Source organism: Osmerus mordax, chromosome 1, assembly GCF_038355195.1.
Source record: "Osmerus mordax isolate fOsmMor3 chromosome 1, fOsmMor3.pri, whole genome shotgun sequence".
Lineage (NCBI taxonomy): Eukaryota > Metazoa > Chordata > Actinopteri > Osmeriformes > Osmeridae > Osmerus > Osmerus mordax.
Window position 1 is genome coordinate 25,954,376 of NC_090050.1, and position 26,180 is coordinate 25,980,555.

General features: G+C 46.3%; 2 protein-coding genes across 3 annotated transcripts in view; both read left to right on the top strand.

Annotated features, from left to right (window-relative positions):
• The window catches only part of LOC136949568 (arf-GAP with coiled-coil, ANK repeat and PH domain-containing protein 3-like), a 46,759-nt gene extending 29,478 nt beyond the window's left edge, over positions 1-17,281 (top strand). Inside the window, exons 5-26 of one of the 2 annotated variants that reach the window (XM_067243917.1) lie at positions 28-86; positions 259-442; positions 1,084-1,128; positions 1,359-1,454; positions 1,699-1,773; positions 2,616-2,627; positions 6,216-6,328; positions 6,813-6,864; positions 6,978-7,078; positions 7,537-7,648; positions 7,760-7,971; positions 9,136-9,205; positions 9,326-9,420; positions 9,869-10,083; positions 10,238-10,333; positions 10,596-10,688; positions 10,874-11,088; positions 11,405-11,514; positions 12,063-12,173; positions 12,440-12,507; positions 15,926-15,975; positions 16,617-17,281. In XM_067243917.1, the coding sequence (XP_067100018.1) occupies positions 28-86; positions 259-442; positions 1,084-1,128; positions 1,359-1,454; positions 1,699-1,773; positions 2,616-2,627; positions 6,216-6,328; positions 6,813-6,864; positions 6,978-7,078; positions 7,537-7,648; positions 7,760-7,971; positions 9,136-9,205; positions 9,326-9,420; positions 9,869-10,083; positions 10,238-10,333; positions 10,596-10,688; positions 10,874-11,088; positions 11,405-11,514; positions 12,063-12,173; positions 12,440-12,507; positions 15,926-15,975; positions 16,617-16,685 (2,253 nt within the window). In that variant the 3' untranslated portion in view covers positions 16,686-17,281. Of the gene's footprint in view, positions 1-27; positions 87-258; positions 443-1,083; positions 1,129-1,358; positions 1,455-1,698; positions 1,774-2,615; positions 2,628-6,215; positions 6,329-6,812; positions 6,865-6,977; positions 7,079-7,536; positions 7,649-7,759; positions 7,972-9,135; positions 9,206-9,325; positions 9,421-9,868; positions 10,084-10,237; positions 10,334-10,595; positions 10,689-10,873; positions 11,089-11,404; positions 11,515-12,062; positions 12,174-12,439; positions 13,697-15,925; positions 15,976-16,616 lie in introns of those variants that run through there. The other variant, XM_067243926.1, reaches the window with a different exon arrangement.
• A 347-nt stretch (positions 17,282-17,628) lies between these two features.
• On the top strand, positions 17,629-24,942 carry ube2j2 (ubiquitin-conjugating enzyme E2, J2 (UBC6 homolog, yeast)). The gene is made up of 7 exons (XM_067243964.1): positions 17,629-17,800; positions 18,710-18,840; positions 19,078-19,118; positions 19,220-19,322; positions 19,856-19,994; positions 21,749-21,829; positions 24,394-24,942. Exons 2-7 carry the CDS (start codon positions 18,710-18,712, stop codon positions 24,676-24,678), a joined length of 780 nt encoding a protein of 259 aa, XP_067100065.1. The 5' UTR covers positions 17,629-17,800; the 3' UTR covers positions 24,679-24,942.
• Positions 24,943-26,180: the final 1,238 nt, after the last annotated feature.

Consider the following 26,180-nt stretch of genomic DNA (forward strand, 5'->3'; position numbering starts at 1 on the left):
TGTCTCTCCCCACCTCTCTCTCTCCAGATTCTGTTCGACCAGGCTCAGAGATCTGTAAAGCAGCAGCTTCAGACCTTCATCAAGGAGTGAGTGTCGAATCTCCTCACACATCTCATCTCAGACAGGAGAGTGTTTGAGTGTGTTGACATACCTCAAACTTGGGTTAATTTAAATGTGTAGAAATGAAATATTACACACCAGCCAACATGTATAAAACAAAGCTAACTATCAATGCTAACCTCTCTCTTTCTCTCTCAGAGACGTGCGTAAATTCAAGGAGACGCGGAGGCAGTTTGAGCGTGTGCGTGAGGACCTGGAGCTGGCGCAGGTGAAGCACGCCCAGGCTCCTCGTACCCGTCCTCATGAGGCGGAGGAGGCCAGCACCGCCCTCTGCTCCGCCCGCCGCAGCTTCAGACACCTGGGGCTGGACTACGTGCTGCAGGTGGGGGGAGGGCAGCACTTACACATCTTACTGGGTCCCGACCATCCCCTCCCATCCCCTCCCATCCACTCCCATCCACTCCCATCCCCTCCCATCCCCTCCCATCCACTCCCATCCACTACCATCCCCTCCCATCCACTCCCATCCACTCCCATCCACTCCCATCCACTCCCATCCCCTCCCATCCACTCCCATCCACTCCCATCCACTCCCATCCACTCCCATCCCCTCCCATCCACTCCCATCCACTCCCATCCCCTCCCATCCCCTCCCATCCCCTCCCATCCACTACCATCCCCTCCCATCCACTCCCATCCACTCCCATCCACTCCCATCCACTCCCATTCACTCCCATCCCCTCCCATCCACTCCCATCCACTCCCATCCACTCCCATCCACTCCCATTCACTCGCATCCACTCCCATTCACTCCCATCCACTACCATTCACTCCCATGCACTCCCATTCACTCCCATTCAAAATGGTGTCTTTACCCTTAATGTCATTAACCCTAAAACCCCTAACACAAAGTTATCAGAATAAGGGCCCCACATGGTCATGCTTTTCATATTTCACTTGTGAGGACATTAGTTAAACAAGACCACACACACACATAAAGCACACTTTACTTCCTTGTTCTAGATCAACGTCCTTCAAGCCAAAAAGAAGTTTGAGATCCTTGATTCTGTGAGTAACCTTTCCTGATATTTTGAACCGTTTAGGATTGAACAGTTTGGGTGATTTTTAAGGTTCTAAAAGGTTTCTGATTTACTTTGTGATGGGTTGATCTCTTTCTCTTTCCCCCTCTCTCCCTCTTTCTCCCTCTCTGTATATCTCTGTATCTCCCTCTCTCTCCCTCTCTGTATATCTCTGTATCTCTCTCTCTCTTCCTCCTCCTCCTCCTCCTCCTGTCCCAGATGTTGTCATGCATGCACGCCCAGTACACATTCTTCCAGCAGGGTTACAACACCCTGGATGAGATAGACCCCTACATGAAGAAGCTAGCAACAGAGGTGAGCAGCAGCAACCATGAGAGGGGGCCAGCGCACCCCTCTCAGCCCAGTCACCTGCTCCCCTGGGTGGGCTTGATGTCCAGGAAAGGCCCTGGCTTTCACTTTGCTGGCCCGTTGAGTGCAAACACTCAGATAATCCTTGAGTAGTCTGTCTTTTCTGTTTGGGAATGTGTGTGTGTGTATGTGTCCAGTGTGTGTGTGTGTATCCCTCTCCCTGACTGAGTGTGTGTTAATCCTGTTCCAGCTGGATCAACTGGTCATTGACTCAGCTGTGGAGAAGAGAGAGCTGGAACACAAACACGCTATCATCCAACAGAGGGTGAGACACTCATCCCTCTCTCCTCCTCACCCCCCCCCCCCCCCCTCCCAGTCAATCAAGGAGATTAATTCCGTGATGTCATTAGTTCATCATGATTAACTGGTTTTAGCAGCGGGGCTGGACTCTGTCTCTCCTGCCACCCTCAAGCGCTGCGCTGACCAACTGTCTCTGGTGTTCACCAACATCTTCAACACCTCCCCGAAGACATGCCATGTGCCAGCCTGTCTCAAGTCTTCCACCATCATCCCTGTGCCCAAAAAGCCAAGGCCAACAGGACTTAATGACTACAGACCCGTCGCCCTTAATTACCACTGTGGTAATTAAGTCTTTCGAGTGCTCTTCCTGGGTACTATCCTCTCCCAGGACCTCAAGTGGGAGCTGAACATCAGCTCCCACTTGCTGCAATCTGCCTACCCTCGAGGACCTGCACACCTCGAGGACCCTGAGGCGAGCGAGGAAGATTGTGGCTGATTTCTCCCACCCTGGACACACTCTTTTTCAACCACTCCCCTCAGGCAGAAGGCTGCGGTCCATCAGGACCAAAACCAAAAAGGGGGCAGGGGGCCAGGACCAGAAATTGTACCATCTCTAGTTTCAAGTAGATTATGAATTAAGTCTAACTACTAGAGACAGAACACAGTATTATGATATTATAAACTAACTACTAGAGACAGAACACAGTATTATGATATTATAAACTAACTACTAGAGACAGAACACAGTATTATGATATTATAAACTTTTACTGAAATGCTGAAGTGTGTTCAGGTTCTCTCTCTCTATCCCTTCATGTCGCCATGGTGATGTTCCATCCTGCCCATGTGACCATCTCTTCCTCACAGACATTGATGCAGGTGAGTGTCTCCTTTCTCTAAGTACTGTGTGTTTTCGGGAGGGACTATCATTTACATTTACATTTAATCATTTAGCAGACGCTCTTATCCAGAGCGACTTACAGTAAGTAGAGGGACATTCCCCCCGAGGCAAGTAGGGTGAAGTGCCTTGCCCAAGGACACAACGTCATTTGGCACAGCCGGGAATCGACCCGGTAACCTTCAGATTACTAGCCCGACTCCCTAACCACTCAGCCACCTGACTCACTATCAGGTTATTTCTGAAGGATAGACTATTGTAGTGTTTACGAAGGAGAGACTATTGGGGTGTTTCTGAAGTGTGTGTGTGTGTGTGTGTGTGTGTGTGTGTGTGTGACCTCTCCATCCTGAGTCAGAATGACGGTAGGTAAATCCTGCTCCTCTCTGGGCAAACATAGGTTGCTGTTGTTAAGCGCTGTTCAGCTGATTGACTGACTGATTAGTGACTGATTGATTAGTGACTGACTGATTAGTGACTGACTGATTAGTGACTGACTGATTAGTGACTGACTGATTAGTGACTGACTGATTAGTGACTGACTGATTAGTGACTGATTTCTGGCCTACTGGGTTTGATGACGGTCACATGCTGGATGCTGTTAAGACAGTCAATAGCCTGAACAGAGGCTGTACAAAGGCATCTGTCTGTGGGTCTAAAGAGTGTTTGTGGTGGGGTGTGTGTGTTTGTCTGGGAGTATATGTTGGGGGCCTGTGTGTGTGTGGCTTCAAAGTTTTGTCTGGAATATTTGAATGTAGCATACGAGTGGACAGAATACGTGTGCAGACTAGAATGCTTTAGAGACAGTGGTCTTGCATGGTGCGTGGTTTGTGTGTGACTGTGTGTGTGGTTTGTGTATGACTCTGTGTGTGGTGTGTGTATGACTGTGTGTGGTTTGTGTATGACTGTGTGTGCGGTTTGTGTATGCCTGTGTGTGGTTGGTTCGACGTGTGTGTTCATCTCTGTCACCAGAGAGGTCTGGAGGGGGCAGGGGGTCAGGACCAGAGAGGTCTGGAGGGGGCAGGGGGTCAGGACCAGAGAGGTCTGGAGGGGGCAGGGGGTCAGGACCAGAGAGGTCTGGAGGGGGCAGGGGGTCAGGACCAGAGAGGTCTGGAGGGGGCAGGGGGTCAGGACCAGAGAGGTCTGGAGGGGGCAGGGGGCCAGGACCAGAGCTATCATACAAGTTTTTTCATCCAGCAGGTCTGGTTTCTTGGACTGAGTCTTAGCCCTACCCTGCCCCTGACCATAATCCAGTGGGGAGGAGGCTCTAACTCTATTTCCCCTCTCTGGCCCCACCTACCTTGGTCTGACCCTAATGGCCCCCCCTCTCTTCATGTTCCTTTATTTGTGTTGGTTTGTCTTCTCTTGTTTGTCTCCTGTGGAGGTAAATTTGAGTTTTTTAGGAGGGTTTTATTAGGCCTCCTGCGCCCTTGCATCCTGGGTAAATTTATTTTTACCTAGTCATTCCCCCAAACCTAACCCAGCACAACCTAATTAGCCTAACCCTAACCCTAACCAGCCTAACCCTAACCAGCCTAACCCTAACCCTAACCAGCACAAGCCTAACCCTAACCAGCACAAGCCTAACCCTAACCAGCACAACCCTAACCAGCACAACCCTAACCAGCACAAGTCTGCTGTTGACATTCTGCTGCGCTCGTGTGTGGGTCGCTTCTCCTCCGTTCTTTCAGTGCGCATTTTGAGGGAAACTCACTACTCCACTCTTACTGTCTGATCACCCCCAGGGAAGGAAATGAAATCTGATTGATTGTTGCTTGTAATAGAAGAGCTTTTAATGCCTTGTATATTTATTTTTATAATTTATTGTCAAGTTATTAGGATATCGTTTTTTTATTTAAATGCTACTCTATTGAAAATGAAGATATTCGGCAGATTGGATTATACACTAGTAAGATATCGTATAAACGTTTACTCCGGTAAACAACTTCAAGAACAACTTTAAAATATATATATTTTTGCAACCTTTCAAAACTTGTTTCGACTTTCACTGTTTCACTGTGTGTGTAAAAAAAAACGTTCGAAAATAAGTTTTGAAAGGTTGAAAACATTTTAGATTTTATTTTTCAAAAATAGGTTTGCATCATTGATGAGTACTTGATGAGGACCCTATTATACTCTACTGTACTCTACTGTACTCTACTGTACTCTGTTGTACTCTGCTCTGCTTTACTCTGTTTTAGGCTTCTCTGTTCTCCTCTCTCTATCTTTCACTGTGTGTGTGAAAACAAAGTTTCCAAAGTAATTTTATTTTTCAACCTTTCAAGTTTTTTTTTGAAAATATTTTTTCTACTTTCAAAAATGTTTTTTGGAAAAAAAGGTTTCGAAGGTAAAAAAAAAAAAGTTTGGAAAGGTTGAAAAAGGGTTCGAAAATGAAAGTTAAGAAAGGTTGAAAAAGGTTGTCTGAACACCTCAGACCACGATGTGTTCACCAGTGGTGACACATCTCAACCAGCCGACAGATCGCTGTCGTTCTGCTCCTGCTGTGGAGAGAGGAGACAGGGCTGTCTGGGCCTCACAGCTCACAGCTCACCTGTATCTCTCCTTCTATATCTCTCCTGCATCTCTCCTTTCCTGTATCTCTCCTTTCCTGCATCTCCCCTCCTGCATCTCTCCTATATCTCTCCTCTTGTATCTCTCCTGTATCTCTCCTCCTGTATCTCTCCTCTCCTGTATCTCTGGCACACCAGGAGTGTGTGTGTGTGTGTGTGAGTGAGTCTGTGTACCGTTCGTGTGTATGGGCTACTTGGCTGTCAATGCCTGTGCTGTATGCAGTTTACCTTTACTGAAACCTATCTCAGAACTCAGCCTTCCTCCCTCACCATCATCACAGTCATGTCAGCAGCCTGGCTGCCTCACTACTCAAGACGTTAAACACATCCAGGTTCCATTCCATTTCAAATGCTTACAGTAGATCCTTTGTTGTAGACAAAGGAGGCAGGAGATAGGAGAGGTCCTGAGTGATAGGAGACAACTAGTTGATATTAGTCACCTTGATAAGGGTATTATTGTATGTCTAGTCTTACCCTGTTATTAAGTTAATCAATGCATCAATACATTAGCTATAACACACACATCAACACAAGCACACTGACATGGTGATTGGTATAGTAATGGGGGACTAATATGTGTTGTCAGTCTGTTGAAATCACATTATTGATGTTTTCGGTGTGTGGGTGTAACTTCCATCTACCATCATGTGATGTCAATCAGATTGACAGCACACTGTCTTTCCTGTGTCAGCATATCGGTCTGCTGAGTGGAGATCACATTCCAGCCCCCCTAACCTAACCTAACCCTGTTATCTGGGGTCAGAGGGTGACATGACCCTCTCCCTGGAGAAGTTTGTCTGGTGTCCCACAGTAACACACAGCAGTCTGTTTCAGGGTATCCTGGTCGAGGTGCCAATCAAATGAACCTGATGTGCTTTTAGAAGAAACAAACTGCTTTTATCAGGAGCTTTTGCGAGTGTCTGTTTTGGGAAACATTAGCCAGGTAGTGTATCTTATTAGAGAGACATGTTAACAGTGCCTCTCCTTCTACTAAACTTTCAGGACTTCTCGTATGACGACACCAAGGTGGAGTTCAACGTGGATGCACCCAATGGGGTGGTGATGGAGGGATACCTGTTCAAGAGAGCCAGCAATGCTTTCAAGACCTGGAACAGGTGAGAGAGAACGATAGGAAGGAAGAGAGAGACAAACTAAATGTAGATACAGATGTACTATAACTTTAGTTATTTTGGGTATTATGTCATAGAATGTGTAGCTACTGACTATACTGTGTGACACCATCCTACAAAATATATTTTTCTATACTCTTAAGTCCAGCTAGCTTAGCTACAATGTAAGTCCAGCTAGCTTAGCTACAATGTAAGTCCAGCTAGCTTAGCTACAATGTACATCATTGTATTATTTCAGTCTCATGCTCGCCCCATGGATCGGCCCTGAGCAAACCTTTTAGCCTCATGGCTTCACCCATTCGAGATGAATTCTCATATCTAGACTGCATTGACCTTCCATGGAGACAGCAAATGTTTTTTTGGTGTATTGCGTTGGTGGGAGGGATAAACAAAATCAATAGTTCTGATCTACTGGGTTGTGATTGGTGGTCCATCTAACTGTGACCCCCCCCCCCCACCCGTTTCCTAGGCGATGGTTCTCCATACAGAACAGCCAGCTGGTTTACCAGAAGAAACTCAAGGTGTGTTTTATTTACCATGAAACATTCTGAAGAGGTTTGCTATGAAGTACAAAGTCCTTGTTTAAAAATGTGTACGCAGAGTGTTTATTGACAGGTCTGTCGTCCAATGACAGGACTCCCTGACGGTGGTGGTGGAGGACCTTCGGCTGTGCTCAGTCAAGCCCTGCGAGGACAGCGAGAGGAGGTTCTGCTTCGAGGTCGCCTCCCCCACCAAGTAAGTGTGTTGGTCCCCTGTATTCATGCAGGTGTGTGTTTCAGGTTTACGTTTCCATGCAGGTGTGTGTGTGTGTGTTTCAGGTTCAGTTTATTGCCACCATTAGTAACACATACAGGTACAAGATATGCAGGTACAGGTACATGATATACAGGTACTTGACGTACAGGTACATGACGTACAGGTACATGACATAGAGGTACATGACGTACAGGTACATGACATAGAGGTACATGACGTACAGGTACATGACGTACAGGTACATGACGTACAGGTACATGACGTACAGGTACATGACATAGAGGTACATGACGTACAGGTACATGACATAGAGGTACATGACGTACAGGTACATGACGTACAGGTACATGACGTACAGGTACATGACGTACAGGTACATGATATACAGGTATATATGAATAGTGTGTGTGTGTCCTGACATGTCATGGTGTCTTTAGGAGCTGCATGCTGCAGGCTGAGTCGGAGAAGCTACGCCAGGCATGGATCCAGGCGGTCCAGGCCAGCATCGCCTCAGCCTACAGAGAAATCTCAGATAACTGCTACATAGAGGTACAGCCACTCACACAGACACAACTCATCTGAATACAGAGGTCTCTCAGTGTGGATGTCTGGGCGAAGACCACTGATCCCCACGCTCTACCCTCCCCTCCCCCTCCACAGCGTTTGGACAGAACCTCCTCCCCCTCAACCTGCAGCATCGACTCGGCCAACGAGGCGCGGGAGCGGGGGGGGGTGCGGGGGGACAGTCTGGTCCAACGGGTGCAGATGCTGCCGGGCAACGAGCTGTGCTGTGACTGCAGCCAGGCCGCCCCCTGCTGGGCCTCCATCAACCTGGGTGTGCTGCTATGCATCGAGTGCTCTGGGATACACAGGTACGGAACTACAGAAAGAGGGCAGGTGGAGGAGGGGGCAGGTGGGTAGGGAGGTGGAGGAGGGGGCAGGTGGAGTAGGGGGCAGTGGAGGAGAGGGCAGGTGGGTAGGGAGGTGGAGGAGAGAGCAGGTGGAGGAGGGGGCAGTGGAGGAGAGGGCAGGTGGAGGAGGGGATAGTGGAGGAGAGGGCAGGTGGGTAGGGAGGTGGAGGAAAGGGCAGGTGGAGGAGGGGGCAGTGGAGGAGGGGATAGTGGAGGAGAGGGCAGGTGGAGGAGGGGGCAGTGGAGGAGGGGGCAGTGGAGGAGGGGATAGTGGAGGAGAGGGCAGGTGGAGGAGGGGGCAGTGGAGGAGAGGGCAGGTGGGTAGGGAGGTGGAGGAGAGGGCAGGTGGGTAGGGAGGTGGAGGAGAGGGCAGGTGGAGGAGAGGGCAGGTGGAGGAGGGGGCAGGTGGGTAGGGAGGTGGAGCAGGGGGCAGTGGAGGAGGGGGCAGTGGAGGAGGGGGCAGGTGGAGGAGACAACACCTGCTCAGAAGTATTCTAGGCCTAGTCATATTTTCGTTATCACACGATGACTGACATATTGTCACATTATAAACATCTCTTTCCAAATATGATTAATAATTGTATTAGCACTAAATACATTTAAGTGTTTTGCATAGTCGATGTTATAGGACACTTTTAAAATAATGTCATATTTTATAATTATATCCTGGCCATGGATGCATTAATCATTGCTGTCTTTCAAAGATGTCAAGTAAAAAGCAATTTATTAATTAATTAATGTTGACCCCCTGAGGGGGGGTGTCACTCTTGCCTGTCTTCAAAACTTGAGAGCCTTGATATCACATTTACATTACATTTACATTTAGTCATTTAGCGGACGCTCTTATCCAGAGCGACTTACAGTAAGTACAGGGACATTCCCCTGAGGCAAGTAGGGTGAAGTGCCTTGCCCAAGGACACAAAGTCAGTTGGCATGACCGGGAATCGAACTGGCAACCTTCGGATTACTAGCCCGATTCCCTCACCGCTCAGCCACCTTGACTCCCATATCAGTATAGAGTGTTTAGTGTTCTGAGTTTTTCTGATCTTGTGTTGGTGTTCTGAGTGTTTCTGATCTTGTGTTTGGTGTTCTGAGTGTTTCTGATCTTGTGTTGGTGTTCTGTAGAAGTCTGGGGGTTCACTGCTCCAAGGTGCGCTCCCTCACACTGGACTCCTGGGAACCAGAGTTACTCAAGGTGCACTTCCTGTTTCCTGTTCCTAATCTGTCATCTTCCTGTTTCTTGTTACTAACCTGACATCTTCCTGTTTCCTGTTCTTACCCTGACATCTGTTAACGACTCCCTCTCCCCATCCAGCTGATGTGTGAGTTGGGTAACACGGTCATCAACCAGATCTACGAGGGAGCCTGTGATGAGCTGGGCGCCCGGAAGCCCGGCCCGGCCTGCACCAGGTGAGTCCTGCTGCAGAGAAGAAGCAGAACCAGGAAGTTTTCGTTTTCGAAATGTGTTACACAACGGCATGCTGTAAGATCGGCTATACTCGTGCATTGCTTGGTATCATTGTTCCCGTATCGTATGTGGCTTATATTCCAGTGTGGTTTATACTCAGATTTACAAACACAAAGCTCCCATTCTGGTGGGGTGCAGTTTATTGAAAATGCGGCTTATTTTCCGAAAAATACGTTACTTATTTTAAGTACTTCCAATTATGTAGAAAAAGACAAACATTATGAAAATGTATGACGTTCCCATTGGATACATTTAATTTAGAGTTTAGAGATTTCCGCTTGCGAAAAACTATGAGTAGAAATGGAAAGACCAGAAAGAAAATTGAAACATCACCCTATCTAGAGACAGGAATGTATGTTCTGTATTAAGTCCACCTCCTGTGTGGTGCAGGCAGGAGAAGGAGGCCTGGATCCAGGCCAAGTACGTGGAGCGGCGCTTCCTGAGGAAGCTGCGAGGCAGTGGAGCACTGGGAGAGGGGGGGGGGAAGCCTCGCCCCTGGGGGGGGAAGAAGTGTGTGAGACGCAGTAGCTCAGCGCGGCCGCCCAAGACCCGCAGGAGGCACCGCCACGACCTCGGGAGCGCCTTGCCTGCCAACCTGTCTGCAGGTCAGGGTCCAGACATCCCTCTCTGGGGAGTACCAGTTCATAGTTGTTGTTGTCACTGGAGAATAGATAGACAGTCAGGTTGTTTTGTTGAAGTTGCCTTAGTCATCCTTAAAGTTTAGCTCAAGTGTTTCTCTCTTTCTTCCTGGATGTTCAGCGGCTGCAGCAGCAAAGTTCCGCCGTGACTCTCTGTTCTGTCCTGACGAGCTGGATCATTTGTTCTCCTACTTCGACACCGGATCTGGGCCTCGCAGTAAGAGCAGACTGGGTGTGGTGTGCTTTGATGTGGTTTGTGGTAGTGTGTGTGTTGTGGTAGTGTGGTAGTGTGTGTGTTGTGGTAGTGTGTGTGTGTGTTGTTGTGGTAGTGTGTGTGTTGTGGTAGTGTGTGTGTTGTGGTAGTGTGTGTGTTGTGGTAGTGTGTGTGTTGTGGTAGTGTGTGTGTTGTGGTAGTGTGTGTGTGTGGTAGTGTGTGTGAGGGGACTAACGTGTCCATGTGGCCCTGGTGGGTCCTGCAGGTCTGAGCAGTGACAGTGGTCTGGGCGGCAGCACCGACGGCTCCACAGATGTCCTGGTGTTTGGCTCTGTGGTGGATAGCGTCACCGAGGAGGGTATGTGACTGTGTGTGTGTGTGTGTGACTGTGTGTGTGGGGGTGCCGTTGTGTGCGTGTGACTGTGTGTGTGTTCTTAGCTTAAAAATACATATTTTATTCAAACATTGTTTTAGACCTGTCTGAGATCAGCATTACAACTAAAAATCCTGTGATTGTCACCAAGTTTCTTCCTCCCCTTACAGAGGAGTCTGAGGACTCCAGTGTGGAGGGGGAGGTGGAGGGGGAGGGCTGGGACGGTGAGGATGTGAGGGAACGGTCCCCGGGCTCCCTGCTCCACCGGGCATCTCGCCTGCGCTGCCTAACTCTGATGGCCGAGGCTCTGGCCCAGGGCGCGGACGTCAGCTCTGCGAGCGATGACGAGGAGGGCCGGACCCCTCTCATACAGGCCGTCATAGGGGTGAGGAACACAACACACACTGCAGCTGCGTGTGTCCTGCAGGGCTCTCTGGTGGCGTGTGTGTGTGTGACGTGTGTGTGTGTGACGTGTGTGATGCTGCAGCTGTGTGTGTCCTGCAGGGCTCTCTGGTGGCGTGTGTGTGTGTGACGTGTGTGTGTGTGACGTGTGTGTGTGTGACGTGTGTGTGACGTGTGTGATGCTGCAGCTGTGTGTGTCCTGCAGGGCTCTCTGGTGGCGTGTGTTTGTGTGACGTGTGTGTGTGTGACGTGTGTGTGTGACGTGTGTGTGTGACGCTGCAGCTGTGTGTGTCCTGCAGGGCTCTCTGGTGGCGTGTGAGTTCCTGCTGCAGAACGGAGCTGACGTCAACCAGCGTGACAGGAGGGGGCGGGGCCCGCTGCACCATGCCACACACCTGGGACACACCGGGTGAGACATCACCCTAGCCCCGCCCTCGCCCTAGCCCCGCCCTAGCCCCGCCCTCACCCTATCCCCACCCTCACCCTTGCCCCGCCTTCATCCTAGCCCCGGCCCCTACCAGCCAGATCACCCTAACCCTGACCCTCTACCAGGCGGTCTTTGGACCAGATGTACATGGTCCAAAGACCGCCGGTCATTAAAGCCAGTCTAGTAGATAAAGAATTGTGCTTACTCACCCACTTTTATCTAGTTATTATGTTGCTGTTTGTTCACGTGTGGTTTATCATTCCGAACGTGACACATTAATCCCTCTTATCGGGAGTCAGGTGGCTGAGCGGTGAGGCTAGTAATCCGAAGGTTGCCAGTTCAATTCCCGGTAATGCCAACTGACGTTGTGTCCTTGGGCAAGGCACTTCACCCTACTTGCCTCGGGGGAATGTCCTTGTACTTACTGTAAGTCGCTCTGGATAAGAGCGTCTGCTAAATGACTAAAAATGTAAAAATGTTAATAAAAAAAATCTTATTTTTCCTGCTCCTCCGCTCTCTCCCCCCTCCAGGCAGGTGTGTTTGTTTCTGAAGAGGGGTGCGTCCCAGACGGAGGTGGACGACGAGGGGCAGGCTCCTCTGAGTGTGGCGGTGCAGGCGGCCAATGCAGACATTGTCACACTGTGAGTGGTCACATTGGGGGCGGGGCTTCCCAGTGGTCACATTGGGGGCGGGGCTTCCCAGTGGTCACATTGGGGGCGGGGCTTCCCAGTGGTCACATTGGGGGTGGGGATTTCCAGTTGGGCCCAGTTTGCTTTACTGACACGTCTCTCTCTCCTGTCCCCTCATCCTTCTAACCTTCTCCCTCTCCTTCTCCCTCTCCTCCCCCCATATCCTCCTCCCCCCTCCCCCTCCTCCACCACCTCTCCGTGCACCCCCCTCTCCACAGGCTGCGTCTGGCCAGGATGAACGAGGAGATGCGTGAGGCGGAGGGTCCTGTGGCGCTGGGCCAGCCAGGCCAGTACCACAGCAACAGCCCCACAGAACAGCAGTATAGGAAGTGCATTCAGGAGTTCATCTGCATCACCATAGAGGAATGCTAGGGAACACCAGAGAGGCACACTGTTATACCCCATCACGGGTAGACCGCAAGATCAGGTCACCCATAGACACTGATCTGAAGTCAGCATGGCCACTTTCCTGAAGATGTTCAGTAACAGGGTTCAGGGCTGGTTGGCTGGTCTCAGATCTGTGTCTAAGGGCAACATCTACAAGGAGTGTTCAGGGCATTAGTGGGAAGGATGAGCAGGGAGATAGAGAGTGGAACACACATCTTCACTGTGTGTGTTGGACGTGGGCTCTTCTGCCATTCTGGGCTCCATCTCTGGAAATGTGTTCTTCTGCTACTTCTGGAGCACCTGCTTTTCTGTGACTGTGTCCCTGCCATCTGACCTCTACTGCCACCTTTTTCTCTCTGCATCATATCTTTACAGACTGGACTGGGGTGGGAACAACACCGTATGCTTGTCACTGTTGTGCTATCTGTCGACAGGTCACTGTGCAGGTGTCTGGAAGCATCTGGCCTCTGATTGATGTCACAGAACTATACTGCCATTTCAATATTGAGAATTGAGTCCAGAAGCACTGAAACACGGGCTGAAACACACCTCCTGCCTCCGCCAGAGCTCTGTGGGGAGAATGTGGCCTCGGCCTCAGTGTTCTCTCAGCATGTCTCCTGCCTCCTCTCTCTCCCCTCTCAATCTGCTCTTCAGTTTATAGATGTGTTCTTTCAAGTTGATGTCACTTAGAAATGCTGTCAGAGGAAGATGTGTGTGAGAGAGAGAGAGAGAGAGAGAGAGAGAGAGAGAGAGAGAGAGGGGGGGGGGGGGGTAAAAGGATGCTGAGTTGGAATGAAACACTATAAATATAATACAATTATTTTAAAAAAAGAAATGCAGCTGCACTTTTCTTACCTGACAGTATTATGATTTTTGTTTATTCGGTGTCGTTTTTTTCCGTCATGGTATCATTCACTCAAACTGTCTTTATTTGTGTTTTTTGTTTTATTTATGTCAAAATACTAGTGTAATGAATATCGAGATGCAGAATGTTTCTGGTTCTTTCTAGTCTTTCAACGTGCAGTATTCTCTTCTTTTTAAACAGAATATCTTTTTGATTATTTCTGCTTTTAAATAATACACAAACATCTGTCCATCTAGCTTTCCTCTTATTAGCATCTGGAACAAGTCACAACTGTCATACAAAAACTTTGTATTCAAGATCTTGGGAGATATTAAGATTCCTTTATAGAAATCAGGCTGTTTCTGTTTCTTATAAACATCGAGGATTGCAGTCAGGGAGCGTTGCTGCGTGTATTGTGACTCCTGATATTTTAGGACTGAAGTTGGGGGCTCAGTCCTAATATGATCCAGTATGGATCATGCAGCCCATGGATACTCCCCACTGGAGTTGTTTTGTTTTAGGGCTGCAAAATAATTCGTCCTGTATGGTTTATGTTGGAGGAATGATTGGAGTCCAATGAAGATAGATACACCATATCATTTTGACTGGTCATCGCCTGTATTCTGCATGCTTTCATCAATGTCCAGAATGCTCTAAACTTTCCATAATTTTATTGTGAGCATGATGATTACTTAGCTGTGGTCACTTCATCTTGCAGTCCTGTTTAAAAGCATGACCTCACAATGACCAGACCTTCTGTGTGCATCGACACAACCAGATGATCTGTGTGCCATCTACACAACCAGATGATCTGTGTGACATCTACACAACCAGATGATCTGTGTGCCATCTACACAACCAGATGATCTGTGTGCATCGACACAACCAGATGATCTGTGTGCATCTACACTGTGCATTTACACAACCAGATGATCTGTGTGCATCGACACAACCAGATGATCTGTGTGCCATCGACACAACCAGATGATCTGTGTGCCATCTACACTGTGCATCTACACAACCAGATGATCTGTGTGCCATCTACACTGTGCATCTACACAACCAGATGATCTGTGTGCATCTACACTGTGTGCCATCTACTCAACCAGACTCTGAATCTGCAACAGCTTCAGGACAGTGTTGGTTGTTTTTCATCAACCAAGTAAGATTGCAAAATACATAATAGTTTCTTTTTGCTAGTCGTCATCAGGGTCTCGATATGTGATTGGCATACATTTTTATAAACCTTTTGTCTTCTGCCAAAGACTTTCGAAAAGGGAAGCAGACAAATTCTGTGTCAGTTTGAGTTCAACTTTTCAGAGTAAGATGACCTCGTAGGTCAACAATAATAATGTGTTAGAACCAGAGTCCGTGTTTTTCAAACGTAAAAAAAGGTAACGACCCAAGAGTAATTTGGGTCCTGGATTATGAAGTAAACAGTCGTCTTCTGTTTCATTAGAAAATTTACAGTTTGATTCCACCATAAACTGGGATGTGATAGTTTAGATGGTGTGAGCTGTCAGGCGACGAGCCAGGCGACGTAAGTGTCTTTTGGTGTGTGTTTATAGACTTTTGGGGAGAGTTTTTTAAGAATTCTTCGAAAACAACTGTGCTGTACATGTGCTTCTGCTCATTTTAACTCTCAACTCAACTGCCTGCTCTCAGCATTCAAACAACAACATCCTTCCTGCCTGTATGATTTTATTTTTCTCTTCCAAATTATCTGTAAAACCTTTTGGGATTACTGTTACATAGTTCAGTACTATTTGGAGACATTATGTATGGTTTACATTTGAATATCTTTAAAGTACTTCCTTCCATGTGTTTAGAAACACTGAGAAAAAAGAAATGCAGAGAATAAAACTGATGAGATGTGTTTATTAAAGCCTCCGCCTTCTCTCTGGTCATGTCTGCCTCTGAATAGGCCTTCAGTGTTGCTGTAACTTTGTTGGACTGCTGACAGTTGTCAGACTGTTACAGGTGCTGACAGTTTGCCAGACTGTTACAGGTGCTGACAGTTTGCCAGACTGTTACAGGTGCTGACAGTTTGCCAGACTGTTACAGGTGCTGACAGTTTGCCAGACTGTTACAGGTGCTGACAGTTTGCCAGACTGTTACAGGAACGCTGTGGGACTTGAATGACTGATTTTCGGGTGTCTGTCTCTAACAACATATGGGTTCACTCTTGGCTATAGGGAATACAGTTACGGGTTACGGTTATCACTCAAACCACTCAGACACTTGACTTGTACAGACTCCTTATTTAGCCTTTTACAACCAGACACATACAGTAACTCTCAAAGATATTTGATGTCGGGATAATACTGTAAAGGTTGTCACCTAAAACTGATTATGACTGAAGTTGGGGTTGTTTTCCCCAAAAATGCTTGTAAAAGGCTATACAAATCAAATTGGATTTGATGTTCCCAGGAAGAAAGTGACTTAATGTCTGTTGTTGCTTCCATTGATACAGGAGTCACAGCAGGAACCAGGAGGGTGAAGAACAAGGATGGTCGTGACAGAGTGAGTGAAGCATCATGGTCTATAACATGGTCTCTGTCTTCTTCCTTAAAGGAACTGTCATCTGTTTCTCTGTTTTGGCATAAACACACACACAGGTTTGTTTTACCATCCTAGTGAGAATCAATTCACTCCCATTCAAAGTCATCTTATCCCTAACACCAACCCGACCTGCTTTTTTCTTAAGCGTATATGGAACAGAAGGGTTGTTTGGTGGGATTAAATTACCTCGGAAACCATAAAGAACATTTGTCAATTAAAGTTTTGAACTATTTTATGCTAGTTTTAGTCAGTGGGCTGCGTAGACCTGAGTTACTGTGAGTGGATCAGGATGTTAACCCTAACCCATCCAGAGTTACTGGGTATCAGTCTACCATAACTGCTTATGGACATATTAGACCCTTTATCCTACTGTACTACACGATACAGAATGCTACCAAGCTACTAATGGAGCCTTATATCCATAAAACACCCACAGGCCTGTCAGTCACAGAACCAGACAGAAGGAATCTAGACAGACCTTTCTTCTGTTGCGCTTCACTAACAAGGGGACTCAAATCTTGTGAGATTAACACAGTTAACACTGATAATATGAAATAATGCGTTTTATTGTTTAACGTGACTAGTGTGTTCCCCTACTGCAGGTTTCTCCACTTACACCAACATCTTTTGGGAGTTTTCTCTCCCGGCATCTCTCCAGCCCCAGGAGCTAAACTGACGAAGCACTTCAGACTGGTGGTGACTAACTGGCAACAACAACCAGATCGGCAACAGCAACCAACTATAACACAACCAGACTGGCATCAGCAACCAACCTTAACTCAACTATCAAGCAGAACCATGCTACACTGAAACTCAGTGAACTGTTGAACACTGTGATTTGAGGACAGAATGTACAACTATGAAGTTACTTTATTGTCATTTGAGGAAATCTTCAAAAACATAAGTAGCACCAGAGTGCGAATTATACAATGACAATCGGGGTATCGACCCCCCGACCTGTTGTTTTTACCTCTTTTGGTGGGGTCCAAGTCTTAATTAGGGGGGTCAAACCCCCCAAATCCCCCCATAATTCCAACCCTTGACTTTGACTTTGAATTGTAAAGTTAGTCATACCATTTTTTTTTATAATTCCAGTTATTCTGGTAAACCAATAAGCTTTATCTACAGAGAATAAGAAAATATAAACAAGAATATTTATATTGCGAAGGTAAAAACGTAAGTAAGTATCTACATAAAAGGGTAGCCATGAGATCAATCATGTGGATGGATATTCATGCTGGGGACAATAAAATGTTTTGAGATGGTTGTCCTTTGTCTTGATGGATTTCACATGCTGCAGGATAACCCAGGTAGGATAGCGTAAACAAGCCTACGAAAAAAAAATAAGTAACACTATTTTGTAGTAGCCTATACGTTTGGCGGAATGAATCAGATATACCTTTTTCACTTTCGTTTAATTTTTGTGGCTTCTTGCGTAGAAAACATTTTATAAATTTATATTTCATTGTATTGTTATGATTAGACGTTGTCTCATATGAAATTGTTGAGACGGGGAATGGCGTCATCGTGTACTTCAAGTAGTTGAATGTAAATGTCCTGAGGAGGAGATGATGTAGAGACGGTGGTCTGCTCTACTCCCCCTAGCTGACGGCTAGGGTTAGGTCTCCGCTAGGGGAAGCCATGTTGAGAAGCTAACTAGACTGGAAAGTCCCCGTGGTAACGTCGCTGCTAGGTTATCGTTTTCGGTTTTGGATTTGACAACATAAACTACGCTTTACATCGGGTCTTTACGCGAATAACTAATTTAACTGGGTTCTCTGAAGAGGTGACTGATATATTATGTTGTGTTTGTTTCATATCTTATCTAGTTATTGTCCTGCTTGTGTTGTTTATGTGAAATGCTAGCAAGGCTAAGCTAGCTAACATAGACGTTGGCTAACTTGTTCTCGTAGCATTTAAATATATTAGCTAGCTCTAGCTAGTAGCAGCAGTGGCCTAGCCAGCCAGAACTATCTGTAAAGAAACGGACTGTTCAGTAGTAACAGCTCAGAGCCCAGTAATACACCTAAACACAACGACCTTCATGCTAAAACAGCTAGCTAGTTGCTGGGGTTAGTTTAGTTAACACAGTGGTCTGTTCTAACTAGTTAATCAGTATGTAACGTAAATAATGACTTATAAGCTCCAAGCGTTTGACTACACTGGCTAGCTGACGGATTTAGCTAGCTGGCTAGCAGAACAACGTCGCCACCACTAGCTTGCGTAGCTAGCCAGGTAGGACAATTTAAGCCAATGCTACAGTAGCACCAGCAGCTATTGGCTTTGCGTCAGATTTCATAGCTATCTTAACTATTTAAGTAATGTGCAAATTAGTACGCAAGGAGTACGGATTGCGCGTCTATTACCCAATTTCTGGAAAGTTAAAGCTAAAGTCGTTCCTGTTTTGCTCATTGCGTAGTTGACTAGACAAACGTCAGTGAAGCTGTCATGTTCGTGTCGGTGGCTGCTGCCCAGGCCTGTACATCACTATGTACATGAAATACATATAATCTGGAAGTTACGTTGTCTGTATTCGGGACACCCTTCACACAAACTAAAGACTTCTCTTCACTCGGAAAGCCCAGTAAATGATCATCTTTATGATTGTGTAGGTTAAACTCGAGATGACTGCAGGGATGGCATAACGTGTCAAGATGGGGTTTTCTTTCTGATTATGTAACGCCTCTGTGTCCAGATGAACAGTAATGGGAGCAAGAGAGCGCCAACCACAGCCACGCAGCGACTGAAACAGGATTACCTCAGGATAAAGAAAGACCCCGTGCCTTACATCTGTGCAGAACCTCTCCCCTCCAACATACTGGAATGGTGAATGTCTCACTTTGATCATATGACCTACTGCAACGTCTAGACATCGCTTCTTTTACTGTGTTACTGATTTTATTTTTTTAAAGACAACTGAATAATTTACAATGTGCTTGTTATGTGACTTTCTTTAGGCCTGTATCTTAGAACATGTTTGGCCTAAACACCTTTGAGTGCAAAGTAAGGATTGTGATAATCTTCCTAAGTACAAGTTTCATCAAGTGTGTTTGTGTTCTACAGGCACTATGTTGTCAGAGGCCCAGAGAAGACACCATATGAAGGTGACATTACTAATTGGTGACACACAGCTGCCAAAGTGAACATGGTTTTATCCTTCATTAATGAAGTGTGTTATGCTCATGCCAGCTCTTTTTATTCACAGGGGGATATTACCATGGAAAACTGATATTCCCGCGTGAATTCCCCTTCAAGCCGCCCAGTATCTACATGATTACACCGAACGGAAGATTTAAATGCAACACAAGGTACGTTTATGACTCACCAGCTTGGTGAAAGGTGTCTACCTTGAGATTCCTCATTTTGTAACAAGCATAGTGGAGCTGTCGTGTCAGCCCTCCCCTAACTGGTAGTCAGTGTTTACAATTTAGAAACTTTTGAATTCTCTGCTTTCGTTGTTGAGCAGCAGCAAAGTCCCCCTCCCCGAGTTGTGATAGGTGTGGGTGAGGGGCACAACTTGGTTTGGAATTACGCCATCACATAATCTAGCAACTTTTTGTGACTTTGGAGAGTGAATAACGGCTTCTGGTGAGATTTCTTGATAACACTGCTGGTACTTGAACTCGTGACCTCAGACTAGCAGGCGCAACTATAACCGGGTGGACTGTATTTATACTGGAGTGCTTTTAACCCATTCACATCAGCTACACTGTATTTATGCAAACAAGGTCACCGTATGCAAAGTGAACCAGGCTGTTGAGTATCTATCTGATCAGCCTGCTTTACCGTTACCTGGTTGTGTTGTGACCCAGCCTTCCTGGATGTCCTGTTGTGTCCCCAGGCTGTGTCTCTCCATCACAGACTTCCACCCTGACACCTGGAACCCTGCCTGGTCCGTGTCCACCATCCTGACCGGGCTGCTCAGCTTCATGGTGGAGAAGGGCCCCACCCTAGGGAGCATCGAGACCTCCGACTACACGGTGAGTTCAGGGGTCCTCCAGACCTCCTCCAGACCTCCTCCAGACCTCAGACCACACGGTATGTAGACGGGTCCCCAGGAGAGAGACACCTCGGTCAGCGGCACCTGTCAGGGAGGAACTCTGTTGTGATTCAGGTGGTGGAGGACCTAAGGAGACACTCACATAGAACAACTAAGAACCTTATGCTGTGTTGATCCAAACTAGTACATTGGTGTGTTTATTCAATCTAGGGGTCAACCCTGTTCCTGCAGGCTTCATGTTGCAAGTCTTTGCACCAGTCCCAGTTGTTAATCTGGTTCAACACCAGAGGCCTGTTCCGTTAAGCAAATGTACCAAATAAGCCAGGCTTATGTCGTTTAGTCAGACTCATTTCCATCTGATTCGGTTCCATAATGTAGTACGAACTCATTTACTATGGAAACTTATGCTGCGAAACTAGCCTGGTCCGGGCAGGCTAACTGTCAGGCTTAGCCCGTTTTGTTGCTTAACCAGACGTTCCTGTAACACTGACCTGATGGGGAAGCGATGATTCAACACAGACTTTCTGGCGTGATGCCTTTTTTATTTAAAGATCCTGTAAAGTGGAATTGAAAACAAGTTTTAAGTTAACACACCACAGAAGAATGTGTTATTAACTACCCATCCAAATTCGAATGAAAAAAAACAGACAAGTATGTTAAATTAGGCTTTGAAATCGTAAGAAAATCAGCAGTCTTCTCTGCTTGAGACTGGGGGGGGCGTGTCACCTGAAGGAGCTGAAGCTCGGCCCCTTCGCTGGAAGGCGCCGCCTCTCTCAAGTACCTACGACCCAGATAATGGACGCTATGTCAAGCCGAACAAAACAGTATAGAATTCAAATGTATTTGTTCAATGAGTGAAACATGCAGATAAATGAAGCTTGTTCCCCTGAGCTGTAACACAGGAGTAAAAATGTACACCAGAGATAGCAGACAGTGAGCTCTCCAACTACTTCTAGCACATTAGCTACCATTTCACCAAAATACCATCATTCTACACCGAGTAGCCTAATATCAAGTTAGCGGTTTGCACTAACCCATAGCAGAGATACCTCTGGAAAATCTAGTATAATTATAACAAGCACACATAACTGAGTGATGAACTGCTGGCGGCGGTGGATGGTCCAGGTGTGATCGGAGGAGGAACGGCCAGGAGGGCGATGCTCGGTACGGCTGCGCGCTGCAAGAGAAGCCGTGTGTCCCTGAACCCCAAATCATGGAATTTGTTTTGCAGGATCTTAAAAAAAAAGAAAGAAAAAGATGTACATTTATTGAAAATCAACTTCAAGAAATAAAACATTTCGGCTAGTTCATTAAACACTGATGAACAATGATTTCAGAACTTTACAAACCTACATAGCCTACGCTTTACTTATATGGTAGTTTTTTTAAATCAAACATTTACGCTGATGCTGCATAAAATGTCTTGATCTACATTATCCCAATAGAATGATCATAACTACATAAATCATGTAAATTGCAAAAACAAACCTCATTGACCTTTTGGGTAAACGTTTTTGTGGTTGAGCGACCTGGAACAGGCCGGGATTTCTATTTTTAGTGTTAGTTTTTCTCTTGTACATTTACATTTATTCATTTAGCAGATGCTTTTATCCAGAGTGACTTCCAAGAGACAGCTTTACAAAAGTGCATAGGTCACTGATCATAACAACGAGCTAGATTTTCTAGAATGTGTTGAGTGTTGTTACATGTGATGTGGTGACTTTGTTTACACAGAAACGCCAGCTGTCTGCCCAGAGTCTGGCCTTCAACCTGAAGGACAAGGTCTTCAGCGAGCTGTTCCCTGATGTTGTTGATGTAAGTATACAAACCTTCCCCTGAAGCTGAACCCAGCCAGGAAGGTTCCCCTACATCAGTGGTCTTCACTATTTGTTTTTCATGAGCCACATTGATAGGACAAAGTCAACAGGAGAGCCACTTTTACTGCAAAGTATCAAAGGGTATTATTAATAGCATGCCTGTCTGCTTTTAAGTGCTCTGATTGCATTCAACATGTTGCTTGGAAGCTTATCTCTTCTTTGAAGCTGCAAGTTCAGTGTTCATGTGTCAGGTATTTAATGGGCATGTTATGTATGGAACTCTGCATTCAACATGTTGCTTGGAAGCTTATCTCTTCCTTAAAGCTGCAAGGTGAGAGTGTTCAGGTGATGTCATAAAGGCTGTGTGATCCAGCATGGGTCTTCCAGCTCCGGCTCCCGTTTTCCTTTGCTGTCCAGGAAAGTGCAAATCTCAGGGGCTCAGAGGCTCAGAAACCGTTCTAGCACTTTTCCATCCCTATCCACCTCCCAATCTTTAGTTCCCTTGTTTGTCTCTGTCACATTTGCTTTGTTGCTGTCCACTTGGTGCGCTACTTAGTTTAATAAGGAATCGATCAATTTTCAGTCCGTATAACACTATATATTAGGGCAGTCCCCGACTTAAGATTTTCTTTGGTCGACCAAGACTCGACTGAACACTTATGAAAATCGACTCATCTAAATTTGAAAAGTTTTTTTTCTCCTATAAATGTCTCAATGTTTTTCATCAAACCATTTTTTGCTATGTTTTACCTCACTGTTTTAGGAATCTGAAAGAAATGCATACGTAAGAAGGGTGCTTGACAACTAGACAAAATAAATGTACAAACATTTTACCTCTTTACATCTTACCGTTTTCAAGTGGTACATCATCACATACAATGTCGAACTATGGAATATAAACCGTTGTTGGCAGAGTGTGCATTCAACATGTTTTGAGTCAACCGGTACTTTGATAAAATGCTTCCATAACACAGATTTATTTGCTATTTTGCCTAAAGGATTAATAACATCAACTGTAGACAAAGTTTGGTAGAGTTTGTAGTTAGGCTAACAGCTACAATTGTGCTCATGTGCCATGTGCAAAAAAAAGCAGATTAACAAAAGGGAAAACAGTAACACCTTATTTTTTTATTATATATTTTTTAGTGGTGGGCATAGATTCATTTTTTTTATCTAGATTAATCTCACTGTAATCTTGGCGTTAATCTAGATTAAAATGGCTCATTTGAATTCAGCCGAAGGCATTCAGAATATGTGTGCTACGCAAATTAAGACTAAAAGTAAGACTTTGAGAACGTGTTTCTCAAGCCAGGTGGCGCATTAGACCAGGAGCTCATCTCCTGTTTCCAAAATGCATCACAAACTGCTTGAGAAAGCTGTTCTACTATGATAATTGGTGATGAAAATAAATTATGTTCAATAAGATTTACTTGTGTTTATTAACTGTTTATTAGATTAGTTAGCTTGGCTGATAGAGCTGTGCTTACGGGCTTGCCTCGGTTGCACTCAAACATCGTAGTTTGACGACGACTCTTCCCCTGCACTACATCAGTGCTTGGCCCGGCATCTTCCGCATTAGCTAAGGGATGCTTTGCGTTTAGGTGGTATTTGAGACTGGAAGAACTCCTACAGTAAACTAATTCCGCATAGCACAAGGTGCAAACAACCTTAGTCTTGTCGAGGTTTCCATTGGGAAGCTTCTTAAAAATACTTTTTCCCTGAAGCAAACCAGGCGGCTTCATAACTGCATCCATGTTAGCACGTCACGTTGATGTAATAATTTCATAGACAAGGCATACACACAGGTTCGAAGACTCGTTCTCGCCCCCCTACAGTGCAATTCGGCTAGGTATACATCCGCGCTAAAATATCAAGGTGAAATTAATCATAGCTTGCGTAGTATAGACCCAGCTCCCAACCCAACTTTGAGAATAGATTAACGGCGATATTTCTTTTTATCGCCGATAAGAGTCGCAGCGCGTTAACGCCGATAATGGCCCACCACTAATATTTTTTGAGTTTCTTTATTTGTCTTAAATAATATAATCTACAATTTCTGTAGAACATTTCTTTAATTCAGCAATGGTGACACAAGCGGGAATCAGATCTCACACTTCCATACGGCTGCTGCTAAAAAAGAAATCTTAGTTGACCAAGAGCATATCAACCAAACAATCGACTAGTCGACTGATATATATATATTATATATATGTATATGTATTATATAGAAATATTTCTATATATATATAGGTATCTCTGAGCCCTCCCTAGCGCTACAGCGCCTCAACTTTCAGGTGTAAATCCGTGGTGAAAAATGGAACTGCAGTGCGTTCTCATAGAGCCATTGGGACAGATTTCTGGCTGCCCCACCTATTTTCAAGTTGGGTCAAATGACCGTATTATTTACTGCCATGCGAGCCACAAATTAAAGCTTGGCAAGCCGCAGGAAGGAGCCACGCAATGAGTAACACTGCCCTACACCATGTCTCTCTCCCCTGGCTTCTGGCCCTTTCTCTCCCCCTCCCTCCCTCGCCCCTTCCTTCTCTCTCCCCCCCCTCACAGGAGATCAAACAGAAGCAGAAGCTGCAGGAGGAGTTGAGTGTTCGCCAGCAGCCCCTCCCCCTCCCAGACGTGGTCCCTGACCGCGACCCGCAGCATGCCCACTACGGCCTCCCTCCCCTGAACGGAGCCCCCGCCCCCCTCGCTCACCCCGCCCCAGGCCTACAGCAGGCCAATCGTAACCACGGACTGCTGGGCGGGGCCCTGGCCAACCTTTTTGTGATCGTGGGCTTTGCGGCGTTCGCCTACACGGTGAAGTACGTGCTGAGGAGCATAGCCCAGGAGTGAGCCTGCTCTCCCCAGGCAGGCTTCAGAGGACAGTAACACACTACTACAGAGGGGGGCCTGGCCTCCCCACCCAAGACTGGAAGATTGAGGTTCAGCATCCACCACCCTTGAAGTGGGGAGGCAGGATGAAAGTGGGGAGAGGGCGAGGGGGAGTTTAATAGTTGTGATCCAATCTGTGTTTTCGGTGGTTTACAGGAAGTGCTTGGCTCATGGGTTGTAGGAATGTGTGTGTTTGGAGCTGGAAGACAGGTCCTTCTCTGTGGGTGTACGGGGGGGGGTTACAGGTCTGTGGGTGTACAGCCGTAACGGGGGGGGGGGGGGTTACAGGTCTGTGGGTGTACGGGGGGGTTACAGGTCTGTGGGTGTACAGCCATAACGGGGGGGGGGGGGGGGTTACAGGTCTGTGGGTGTACGGGGGGGTTACAGGTCTGTGGGTGTACGGGGGGGGTTACAGGTCTGTGGGTGTACAGCCATAACGGGGGGGGGGGGGGGGGTTACAGGTCTGTGGGTGTACGGGGGGGGTTACAGGTCTGTGGGTGTACAGCCATAACGGGGGGGGGGGGGGGGGGTACAGGTCACTTTGTGGAACCACATCATTTGTGGTGGTGTTATTTGTAGCAGTTTTCAGTCTGATGTGGCCCCATGGTGTGTGGTTCTCCAAACAATAGCTTCTTCTCATTCCTACCTTTCAGGAAATAAAACATGTCTCTCTTCCTGGGATGTGGTTGAGATTCCTCTTGTCACCACATCCCTCGGATGGTTTAACTATGAAAAAGGACAGTTGGTGGATTTAAGTTTAGCTCACAGGCTGTTTCCTATGAAGTCATAAAAAGCTTTATGCTTTTATGACAAGCTTCATGACTAATGAATGATTTAAAGGTGCTTCTGCAAAGCTCCAGTTAAATAGTTGCTGTGAGTGACATGGACGCTCTTTAAGATCTTATCTTGGATATGGCTCTAGCTTGTCTTGTCTGCTGTTACCAGGCCAGATGGACGGGTGCCAGTCATCTCACTAGCTTTTCCATTACGGGATTTTAAATACTAAAGGAAGTAACTAAATATGTGTTTGAATGATGTCTCGTTCACTGGAATTGTAATCGGGAAAGACAGAAATATGTCGGCCGTGAAATGAGTATTTCATTCTCAGGAAACATGACTCTCTAAGCTTAGTGACGGCTCATGTGGAACACAATCAGTCAGACTGTTTAAAGGGGTAAATTAAGAATGTTGTTGCAATAGGTTGAATACGAATGATGTGACAATGATCGGTGGACTAAATGTGATAGAATTTAAAGTACAATGATAAAGTTCTGAATATTATGATTAATGCTGTTGCCCTGAATTAGTTTCTTTGGCTTTTGGTAAAATCCCATAATGGCTTTGTTTTTGCAAGGCCTCTTGGATCTCTTCAGGTGTGAAGGACAGCTATGAGCCAAGCAGTTCAGCACTGTCTACAGAGAGAACAATACCTTTTTAAATCTCCAATCGGCTTAGTTGACCAG